We start from the raw sequence: 12,515 nt of genomic DNA, 5'->3' as shown, positions 1-12,515 counted from the left end.
TTTTATTATTAAGTCAGTAAAATTTAAGACTATATTGTTAGTCACTCAAATAAAAGAAAATCTCATTTTTTTTTTACCTTAAATTTAGTAAAATATGATTTTAATCTTACAGAATGGACTAAATACAGCTTTTAAGGACTAAACTATTTTTTTTTTCATTTTAAGAAACTAGAAAACAGTTTTTAAAATTTTAGGTACCCAAAATCATAAGTATATTAAATTTTAAGGGCTACAAATATAATTAAGCTTAATAATACTAATAAATAAATCAATTTACAGTAAACTAATATTTTAATATTTCTTTTTAAACTTATTATTTTTATCGTTTTTATAACTCTATTATTTATTATTGACTGCATTGAAGCAAATAAAAATATAATTAATCAAGTTTATTAAGATATGATAGTGTAAAAGTAACATGATCAATTGTATTTTTACTCTTTTTACCTTTTTAAGAAAAATAAACATTTTTTTTAAAACACAAGTTTTAAACAAAAGATGGAAGAAGGATGATGCATAGGTTCTTGAAAAGTTCTTCAGACCATATTTAGTTATCGAAAAATCTTCAAGTTTCACTAATTAATTTGGATTTTAAGTATTCTTCTCAATTACTTCTAGTCTCGAATATTATGTTCATGATGCGTAAGAGTTTGAATGAAACCAGATTCTACAATATAACATGAAAAATGGAGTTCCATTTTATTTTTCTTCCTATAAGCAGATTCTACAAAATACATTCAAAAAATGGAGTTTGAATGTATTTTGTTTAGTTTTGAATTATATTGATTATTTTGGATTTTCAAATTCGGAAAAAAATAATTTTGAAATTTTTAACTACATCATCCTAAGACTGACATGTAATTAGTTAACTACATCATCCTAATTTCACAAATTTTAATTCCTTTGATGTTGAGTTATTTATTCCTATCCTTTCAGTGAAGACAAATTATCCCAAGTTAATACATCATCCTCTATAGTTTTCTTCTTTTTCATCGGACCATATTCCCTTCATTTTTAAAAGAGTTGAACTTTTATTTTTGGTGTAAAAACCTTGTAGGAAATCTTGCTAATCAAGTGGTTCGAAGAGAAAAATATGTTGGATAAAGTAAAAAATACAGTGAAGAGAAAGGCGAGTTAGCAGCAGAAATATTGTATTTCTTCCATCTACTGTTTTTCTTTCCATCTATAAAAATGGCCTATTTTATGATCTACAAATAAACTGAGTGAACTTATCAGGGGAAACAAAATTAGATGAGAGGCCTGGGAGAAATGAAAAGAAACAGAAACTGAAGTATCTCACAAAATTCACTCATTTTTTATTTGAATCCCCTGTGTAAATTAGAGTGACAACAATGAATCAACTGATATAATATTCCTGGAACAACGGTTTAATCGGACAGTTCCAATGGTACAGCAGATTCAGGTTTCAAACGGTTTAATCGGACTGTTCCAAGAATATACTCCGGCAGCTCCGACTCTTCTTTTGCCTGCAAGTATGGCATCAGTTAATACCTGAACTACTCGAAAATTGAGATGCACAAGTTGATGAACATTCTAAGTTTCAGAAGTGAATGCACAAACAGTTGATGTAAAAGAATCATGGAGGAGTTGACTCCTTCGTCATTCCTAATATACAGAAACTTGTAGAAATTAAAGAAGATTTCCCTCAATTGCTTACTTCGTTTGAAAGTGATATTAACATAATCAGCTCACCACCTTCCTTATTAGAAAAATCCAGTTTTGCAAACCTTTTTCTCTCAGTCGTCCTTATATGATATTAATGGTATATGTTATTTGTATACGCCAGCTATAGCACAAATCATAAGTAGTATGTCTGAGAGTAATGACAGAAGAGGAATATACTTTAGAAAGGGAGAAAATCCTCTGCATAACAACCAACTGATTTTTCCTTTAACCAAATCTTATCCCAAAAACTAGAAGAAAGATAGACACCCTTTAAATTAGACTATCCCTCTGCAAACAATTACACCCGAAAATTGCAGAAATAGCAGTCATATAAATTGAAACTTCATCACTTTAGCCAAAAAGGAATAAAAAAAGATGACACCATAAGAAGATTGTTTGTCCGTAAATTTTATTAACAGAAAGGCACAAACCTCTATCAAAATTGCAAGGTCGACAACAAGATTTGTAACGTATCCCAGGACCAGGCCTATGACACTTCTGGCTACAGAAGATGATCCAATGTCCACATCAATCTGTATATTACGGAAAAATAGCAAAACAGTGTGATTTACCAGACAACATGAAAATGGCAGCAAAGTTACCGAAGACTGAAGTTCAATTCTACAATCAACTAGAATATTATTGCATGCGCTTTCAACAGTAATAAATGAGAATCTTCAACAACTAGAAAAATTAAAATTAAAATTTCAGAATAAAGGTTAAGCCAGAGCCAACAGTTGTGGTACGGGAAACCTAAAACTAATGAGATTATCTATATTTATATTAACATGCTATTCTCGTTTTGCATTTGAATGATTGCATTCAAGGAGCAGACAAAATACAAAAAATATCTGATCTACAACAACCAAAACTCATCCTCCCCCAGAAGCTGTACCGAAAATTTGGTCATAGAAACCGAGAGCTATGAATTGTTAGAGTGATAATTTCACCTAGTAGTATGTTCCAACTCATCAGCAAGAGTTGTAAAGATAAAAAAGACAAGTACAATAACAATATTTGCCATGATACATGAGCTTATTCTACTTGAATTTAATATGGTTTAGTTTTCATCACCATACTATATTTTTGTTAGCAAGGATTAAAGATGAAAAAATGTTGCGAAGTGAGTGGAAAGAAAGTAGCCATTAATGTGAATCTGTGCGTGTGTGTCTTCTTAATTTAACGGGAGTGGTTTTCTAAGGTGGAAACTGGGATATGGGTAAGGAATGGCAGGTGTATGCTGATTGAATAATCCTCATATGCAATGTAATGTAAGTATAAAAGTGCACAAGAAGTTCATCAACAAACACGAAACAAATAATTACCATAGCAAAATGCAATATTCTGAAACTATAATTAATAGAAGAGTCAATAGAACAGGTAAAAATACCAGTGATATAGTATTACATAGAAACAAGCCAGAGAATTTACTTAAAAATGTTTCTCTATTACATTCGAGAATCAGCATAAACAGGCTTGACTTCTTAACTTGAGATTCTAAGGCCATCAAAAGATAAAAGCTCAAGTCAAATGGGAAAAATTTCTAAGGTAGCATTACCTCCAAAAAATTATCTTGTCTAAAGTATTTACAGGTTACGGCTTTTCCCAAGAGGCAAGCTTTGGTTCCTACAGCTCTCTTGACCATCCAATATCCCTGTATCAATTGAAAAGTATTATCTCACAAATGCTATCACTCATCAAACATAGAATGTATAAAAATTCATCGAGGATCACACACCTCAACTATACTAGGAATAAGCTTGAATCTCGAGTCCCGAAACGCATCACTTCCACCAACAAACTTAGCTAACAAAGAATTTTTATTTATAGGTCTGTCAGCTGCATAATACAGAACCAGACTGTAGTTTGGCTTAGCAGGAACCTGAATTTGATTACAAACAAAAAATAAGTCTTTCAATGAGAAGCAGATATGTGGCATAAACAAACGCTCCAATGCACTTTATCTATATACATAAACTACAGACAAAGTTTCTCTTGAGCCGTTGAGAGATCTATCATTGTGGATTTCAGAGAATGAGTAATTAAGACAGAAGCACATGTCACACACTATTCATGATTTCAATCAAATAACTTTTCAGCTTTTGGCATCACATTTATGCTTACTTACTAAGTTAAAAAGAAGGGCAGTAAAACCTTCCAATTTACTTGTTGGTCAAAGTTGAGAGCCTTGACACTGTACTAATAGTAAAGCTACTCAATTCTTCATTCAATGTCAAAAGCTATAATATGCTAGCAGTAGACTTTTAAAACTAGGTATAACCAGAAAAAAGGATGACAGTTGAGAAAAACATAAGAATCACTTGGACAATAATGTTAAACAGTAGGCAAGGATCAAACAGAATTTATTATCCTTTGAAACTCTTTTATTAAAAACAAAAAATATAAAACAATAATAAAATTGCAACATGACCACTTCCATTATAGCTCAGGGAGTTTGAAACTTGATAAACAATCACCCCGGACTCAACACTTAAATAGTTGTTACTGTAAAATGAAGAGTAGTATATCAGGCTTCTAATGTGTAAATTTTGTATTAGAAGAGCAGTTATTCAACCGTCTCTTGGGCAGTTAGTTGTTAGAAAAGGAGTTAAATCAGTTAGACAACTGAGATTAGGTTATGTTAAGTCAATTACACAACTAACTAAAGGCTGTTAATACAGGCAGTTACACTTTACACACCTCTGTCACTATGACGACAGTACTGATCCTATTTTTATTTATTTATTTATTTTTTTATCAGCAAAGAATGAAATTAAATTAAGAGGGATACAAAAGGGGTATCCCACCCTTTTACATAAACCAAATCACATTAAGAATCACCAAGAATAAAGAGATGAACAAACACCCCAGAAGCAATAGATAGATAATGTTTGCTGCATAAGCTAGACATCCTATTCCAGCTAGCACCGTGCTCGTATTGGAATGCTATAAGCACTGCAAACTACAGCTACAAAACCATCAAAATACACCAAAATATAGGTTATCTCCACCACCTCATTGACATTCCTTCTACCCAGCTTGCAGTGGCACGATTGTAGCACTTGTCACAGAATTAATCACTTCAATGCAGCAACTTCCATTCGCTCCTTTTTGGACTTTGGCTTCCCCCTGTTTGCTCCTTTTAAGCTCACTTTTATCAGAAACCAAATTCCTACTTGCCAGGGTCCATCTCGCACTTAGATTGGTTGGAGTTTACAACTTCGACTTACATCCCCCAACATGTCTAAATCCCCACCACAACCTCTACTGCTACCATCCACATGTGAGACCACTAGTTGATCAGCAAACACACTTAGGGATTTCCACAACAACCAAAACACCACATAAAAAACACAGTTTTTCTTTCCTGCAATAAGAACCCTGAACCAGCATACACCCTGCCTCTATTGGTCTGTTATAAGATACATCAAAACAGAATCCTCCATCAAGTCCTTAACATTCCTTTTGACTCCCTTGCATACAAGCACATATGTCCTTTCCATCTTGCACCAGCTGCAGGCCGTGACAAACCCACAAACACCTCCAACCAACTATAAATCCAAAAAAGGCCGAAGTCTTAAGACTCTTGGCATCTGGGAATCCTAATTATAACTTCTAATGCAAAACATTGGATTAAGAATCCAGTCCACGAAAGAATAAGTAAAGGAATGCACCTTGTGCTTCATCTAAAGCCAGGATTTGAGTTGAGCCTTCTGAAACACCTCCTCCACATCTACTAGCCCTTTTTGAATACAATCAGGTTCCTTTGGTCCCAGATACACCTAATAACAGATACCCAAACACCTTTCCATACCAGGTTTTGCTTCTTGCTAGCATTGCTCAGATGAAAACTCATAAAGTGCAGATTTAAATCATTCTGTTGAACAGAAGAGATACCTATCCATTTGAAGCACAAGGACCATACCCATTGTGCGTATTTACACTCCAAGAAGATATGTTGACAAGACTCCTCCTTAAGCTGACACATTGCACATAACGTAGATTCCATCATCACCCCTCTCCTACTCAAACTCACCCTTGTTGGGATTCTATCCAGCAGCACTCTCCAAGCTGTCACGATCACATTTGGGAATGCCTTAGTCTTCCAAAGGAAATTAAACACATCGGATTGGGTTCCACGAGACTACTTGGCAAGGCACTCATAAGCAGAATTCACAGAAAAAAGGCCTGGTTCTTCCTTCCCCCACACCTGCACATCCACATCATTCCTTCTCATTAGTGCCCCTGGTAGCAGTGTAAAGAGGTCTGCTTCCAGTGATGATTCCCACGCAAACCTGGCACGCCTCCATGTCAGCCTCCATCTCCAATCCAAATTAATCCACACGCCAACTTCACCCACTGTTTGCCCCTGGTTTAAGGATAGGGAGAACAGTCTAGGAAACAAGGATTTGAGATCAGAGCTCCCAACCCACACCTCCTCCCAGAACTTTACTTTGTCTCCACACCCTAGTTTCCTACTTAGTTCTTCTTGAAACCATCCTTTTCCTCCTCCCTCCTTGCACACTTTATAGAGATCTTTCCACCACCAAGATTGGAGTTTGACTAGTGAATGGACGTTTCCAGGCTCCAACCCATACTTTGAGTCCAATAACTCCTTCCACCTTCCCTCCTCTTAAGAGATACAACGCCATCTCCATTTAGCTAGGAGAGCATGGTTTAACTTTCGTATTTCTCTTAAACCCAATCCTCCCTCCTCTTTAGGTTTGCACGCATCTTCCCAACTAACCCAGCAAATTGGCTTGCTTTCTTTTCCCCAACCCCACAAGAATCTCCTTTGGATAGAGGTAATCCTTTTACAGACTGAGTCAGGGGCTTTGAAAAGGGAGAGATAATACAGAGGTATAGCAGATATGACAGAGTTGATAAGACAAATTCTCCCTGCCATGGATAAAAATCTCCCTTTTAACTTGTTAACGACCGGATCCCAGAACTGCTTCTTCCTGGGGTTACCTCCCACTTCAAGGCCCAGATATTTAAACGGTACTCCCATTTGTTCGCAGTTCAACGTCTTTGTATAACATGCTACATCACTACTTTGAACATTGATGCCTGCAAGCTTTGACTTATGGAAGTTGATCTTCAACCCTGAGGCTAATTCAAACCCCCTTAGGATGACCTTCAAGGTTACCACGTTGTTGAAGGAGTCTTCACATAGAAAAATAGTGTCATCCGCAAACTGGAGGATCCACACCTCAATCTCCTTCCTTCCAAACTTGAGCCCCGTCAGTAAAGTGGTTTTGCTAGCACTTCTAACTATCCCAACAAGGCCTTCAGCTACAACTAGGAAAAGGAAGGGTGCAAGTGGGTCTCCTTGCCTTAACCCTCTAGTCGGCTTGAATTCCTCCGTAGGGCTCCCATTGACTAACACAGACACAGTGGCGAATTCCAGACATCCTCTAATCCATGCGATCCAGAGGTTGTGAAACCCCATCTTGGATAGCATATCATATAAGAACGCCCATCTAACCGAGTCATATGCTTTTTCGAAGTCCACTTTTAGGCACAACCCTCTTCTCCCACTCCTCCTTAAATCCTCAACAACTTCATTGGCCATAAGAACACTGTCTAAGATCCCTCTTCCTTTCACAAAGGCTGATTGGCATTCATCTATCAAAGAGGGCAACACCTTCTTCATTCTACTAGCTAAAACCTTCGAAATAATCTTGTACATAGCTCCAACTAATGAGATGGGTCTATATTGCTCGAGCTTGGACGAGTCCCTAACTTTAGGAACCAAAGCTATGAAAGAGGCGTTACAGCCCTTCGGGATACATCCGATGTGTTATAGTTAGAATTCAGCTTATACATTAAACCATGCAACAATATTATGTTTTTACCCTCTCAAATTCACCAAATTTAACCAACGAACATGCACTATACTGAGGTGGATCTCATCAGGAACACATCTTGCAGAATCTGCATTAGTATATGTTGCATAATCAGGAGAATTATGCTGTAATTAAGTGCAGATTCCATTTTAAATTTATTAGGACAGATTTGTTAGTGATTTGATTTTATTAGATTTGTACAGCTTTAAACAACCATTATAATTGTATTTCATTACCTATTTTTTTTTTCCTTAATTAGGTTGTAAAACAATCTATAAATAGAGACTATAATCACATTTGTAATACGCATAAAAAATATATTCCATCTATTTCTTTCTATTCCTTTCAACTTGGTATTAAAGCTCCTGATCTGGGAGACGGTTTCTGCAATCTTTTGGCAGCCTTCATTGCTGCAAATACTTCTCTAAACAGCTTTCATTGCTGTAACTTTTCTTCTCTTCCACTGATCAATAATACCATTTCCGACCACCGCCTCCAACCACGTCTGACCACCGACGACCACGTCCGACGACCACTGCTGACCTCCGCCGCCGCCTGCTACCGCCGACCCACGTTGACCGCTGCTGCCGGAATTTTTTTTTCCCAGCACAAACAAAATCACCACCAGTTTTGTCTTATTTCGGTCAACTCTTACCAATGTCGACTAACAATACAACCTCTCTTAGCTCCAATGATTTGCCGATGTTGCAAAGCAGCTATCGTCTTGATGGAAACAACTACCTACAATGGAAGTTGGTTCGTGCTACTCCCAAAAGAAGGAAGAAATTGAATCACCTAGAAGGGAACCCTCCAGCCAAAACTGATTCTAAATATGAAGACTGGGACGATGAAGACTCTCTTATCATGACCTGGTTATGGAATTCTATGACGCCAGAGATTAGCCGAAATTGTATGGTGATTTGGGAAAACCTTTGTCAAACATACTCTATGAAAAAAGATACTGCAGCATGGTACGAGATAGAAAACAAGATATTTCATACCAGCCAAGGGAGCCTTTCAGTAACAAACTACTAAGGTATGTTGAATGGTTTATGGATCGAATTAGATCAATATCAAAATTTGAAGATGAAGTGCACAAATGACTCTATTGCACTAACACAATTTCTTGAAAGGGTACGCATATTTAATTTCTTTCTGGATTGAACCCTGAATTTGATCCAATTAGGATTCAGATTTTGGGAAAGGAAAAATTCCCTTCTCTCTCCGAGGTTTTGTCTCTGTTAATCTTGTGTATAGAAGAAACTCTTTGGATGACCAATTTCTGGAGTTTATATTAACTAAGGAACAAAGTCACCCTCGTTAGGCGCATCTTTAGAAGCACACATATAAGATGTGCTAGAAGTACTAGGAGTAAAGAGTGGTATTAGTATGGGATAGTTTCTATATGAAAGAGGAAAAGGTTGATTCTAAAGACTTGAAAGACCCAACTTCCATAGAACTCACCCCTTGAAGTTAGGGATCCATGTAAAAGGATTTAATTTCATCACAAGTAACATCCATAGAGGTAAAAACGTTTGACTTAGAGGATGGTAACAATGATATCCATTTTTATCAGAGGCATAACCAATGAATATGCATTTAATAGCTCTAGGATCTAACTTTCGACGAAAGTAATTATGAATATGGACAAACACTACGCATCAAAAAACCCAATTGTGAAGGCCTAAGAGAAAAGGAACATATGGAATAAAGGAAGACATAGATTCAATTGGACCAAGTACATATAGAATCCGAGAGAGTAATTGGTTGACAAGATAGGCAATAGTGACGACAACCTTTCCTCAATAAGATTTAGATACATAGAGAAAGGCTGGTGTCATTTCAAGAAGATGTTTGTTTATCTTTCAACAATGTCATTTTGTTGTGGTGTATCCACACATGTGAATTCATGAACAATACTATTTTCCGGAAAGAAAATAGATGTCATGATTTATATATTCCCTTTCATTATCAAAACACAAACATTTAATTATCTTTCCAATTTATGTTAATCAAACGGAAGAATTTTACACAGTAGAAACTTCGGATTTCTCTCTCATAGGAAAAATCTATGTAACACGAGTACAATGATCAATAAAAGTAACAAACCATTTAGAATCAAATATACTAGAGTTTTATGTATTAGACATTATGAATCAAATCGAAAGGATAAACACTTTTTGTCTTACTAGTAGGAAATGTGGCACGATAGTGCTTTGCAAATTATCAAACTTAAATAACTGACCATACTGTTTGGAAAATATAGAAAGAAATATAGACTTTAGAACATATAAGACATATGTCCTAAACGAGGATGGAGAAACCAAATTTAAGAGGATTCTAAAGTAGTTTTTTGTCTATCCTTAGTTCCTAAATCTTCAAGCCAATGCAACCCCTGTTGTTACTTAATAGTTCCTATCATCCTTTCCGTGGCAAGATCCTAAAAGACACAATGAGAGAAAGGTTCCAAAATAGTTTAGGTCATAAGTTTGTGAATAGAAATAAGGTTATTATAAAGTTTTGGAACATGAGGGTGATATGAACGATCGTGTGTAGAAGTGTCTAGGTCCTCTCGTAAGAGATTTCGAAGGACGATTAGGCTTTGGACAAAGGAAACCTTTAGGTGGCTTCCGATTATACCAAGAACAAGAACAATGATAGAGAATTGAGAAAAGGAAACAAACTGCATATATTATTCATATCTCAAATAATAGTTCAATACTCTATTTATAGAGTACTAAATATTATAAAATCCTAATAAAATCCTAACTAATTAAATAAATGATAAAATCCTAACTAATTAAATAAATGATAAAATCCTAATATCTACTAATTAAATCTTAACAACCCAACAATAATATTAATCAAATCCCAAAACTTTAGGATATAACAATGCCCTCCCCTCAACAACATTCTTGCCCTCAAGAATGGAACAATGGGTACTTCGTCTTCAAATGAAATTATCCTTCTTAAGCATATCAGGTGTAGCAATGACGTCACACCCACAGGCAAATCTTCTATAATATCCATCTAAGCCCAAAAACCCTCTTAATTGTTTTAAGGTTTGTGGTAGAGCCCAGCTTACCATGACATTCAAATAGGCAATTATATCAATTATGCACCCATATTTTTTATCCATTTGCGTATCTAATGGATTATGAGTGTTGCCACTACCAATGAGAATATGTAAAGGTCGTTTTTTATGATATCCAACTATTCTCATAGTTCTGAACCCAACCATTATGGTTAATGCGTTGACTGAGATTTTTGGCTTCTTCCTTTGCAATAATTCAGTCACATCACTGAGAGGACTATCATATGAGTCATCTTCCTGCATCTCCATGACGTGAAGCTGTAATTTCTTGTGTACCCTACTATGCTCCATTGAGTAGGGTTCAACACAAAAATAACAAAGGTCTTTGGCCCTACGTTTTGCTATGAACTCCGGTGGGAAGTGGTGTGTTGGTTTGGGTTTAGGGGCCACATTGATTGAAGCAGACGACGATAGAGGCACTGGTGCTGGACCCAAGACTCCCTTGTGGAATTTGGCCATTGAATTGCTTGAATTAGCTCCTTCATACATCTTGGCCAAGGTAAACGCATGTTGTAGAGACTGAGGTCGGAACATTCTTACCATCATCTGGATTTCTTTATTTAATCCACCATGGAAGCACCTTAGAATATGATCATCAGATAACTTCAATCTTGTAATGATTGAATTGAACTCTTCATGATAGGCATCAACTAAAGTCTTTTGTCGTATACGCAACAACTCAACCATGAGATCATCGCCAATTGCACCAAACCCCATGTTGTCATTGGAGAGGCCATGGGACCCTTCTCCTTGAGATTGAGTAAGTAATTCCTGCATGGTCTCTTTTATAGAAAGAATCAAGGTTTCCTTCAACGTATTCGCGAGTTCTAGAAACCTATTATCCATCCTTTGGGAGATTCGATCTTCCATCTTCTTAGCAGCTTGAGCGGAGCGTGTTGAATCTACCATTGAAAGTACCAGAAGGTCCTAGCTGATACCAATTGTTATGAATGATCGTGTGTAGAAGCGTCTAGGTCCTCTCGTAAGAGATTTCGAAGAACGATTAGGCTTTGGACAAAGGGAACCTTTAGGTGGCTTCCGATTATACCAAGAACAAGAACAATGATAGAGAATTGAGAAAAGGAAACAAACTGCATATATTATTCATATCTCAAATAATAGTTCAATACTCTATTTATAGAGTACTAAATATTATAAAATCCTAATAAAATCCTAACTAACTAAATAAATGATAAAATCCTAATAAAATCCTAACTAATTAAATAAATGATAAAATCCTAACTAAATAAATGATAAAATCCTAACTAAATAAATGATAAAATCCTAATATCTACTAATTAAATCTTAACAACCCAACAATAATATTAATCAAATCCCAAAACTTTAGGATATAACATAGGGACACTTAAGGCTGAGAGATACCACAAGAGAAATATGGTCACATTCATTTATTGGGATATAAGTCCCAATGGCAATAATAATGTGGTTACCAGAAAGAGAAACATATAATGTTAAAAGCAGTGATATGGTCTTGTCGCACTTGAGTCTAGAACCCAAAAATCCTTACATATAGTTTTAAAAGAGAATTGGAATTCTTACCATGGTTTAATGATATAATCCATGAGAGTTTTCAGACATTTAACTTATCACGTAGTGCAAAACATTCTTTCTTCAATTGAAGAGAATAAAGGAGTCTTTTCAGAATCTAAAATTGCATGATAAACCTTCTATTAAGAAGTGGGTTAGCCTAATTCATCCTCACAAAATTGGCTTGTAAGGTGAGGATTGCCCCACTTATATACTGTAAGTTAGTTTTATGTTTACTCGATGTTGGATCTCCAAGACACTCCCTCACGCCGAGACATGAACATCTCGTACGCACAACTAGATATTTATAGGTAGTCCAATAGCGGCTCGATAGCGGG

General features: G+C 35.9%; 1 protein-coding gene across 5 annotated transcripts in view; it reads right to left on the bottom strand.

The window, feature by feature from the left end:
* Positions 1-1,134: 1,134 nt before the first annotated feature.
* The window catches only part of LOC137807634 (protein ENHANCED DISEASE RESISTANCE 2), a 44,405-nt gene continuing 33,024 nt past the window's right edge, over positions 1,135-12,515 (bottom strand). For all 5 annotated transcript variants that reach the window (XR_011080564.2, XM_090299458.1, XM_090299457.1 and 2 more), the window contains 4 exons: positions 3,425-3,568; positions 3,245-3,340; positions 2,118-2,219; positions 1,135-1,487 (listed from right to left, as the gene is read on the bottom strand). Coding sequence is in view for 4 of the 5 variants with exons in the window: in XM_090299458.1 (XP_090155584.1) it covers positions 1,389-1,487; positions 2,118-2,219; positions 3,245-3,340; positions 3,425-3,568 (441 nt within the window). In the remaining variant the exon portion in view is untranslated. The remainder of the gene's footprint in view (positions 1,488-2,117; positions 2,220-3,244; positions 3,341-3,424; positions 3,569-12,515) is intronic.

Source organism: Phaseolus vulgaris, chromosome 3 (genome assembly GCF_051622355.1).
Source record: "Phaseolus vulgaris cultivar YP4 chromosome 3, ASM5162235v1, whole genome shotgun sequence".
In the NCBI taxonomy this organism is placed as follows: domain Eukaryota; kingdom Viridiplantae; phylum Streptophyta; class Magnoliopsida; order Fabales; family Fabaceae; genus Phaseolus; species Phaseolus vulgaris.
Note: the sequence above shows the minus strand (reverse complement) of the source record. Positions and strands in the feature narration are given on the sequence as shown.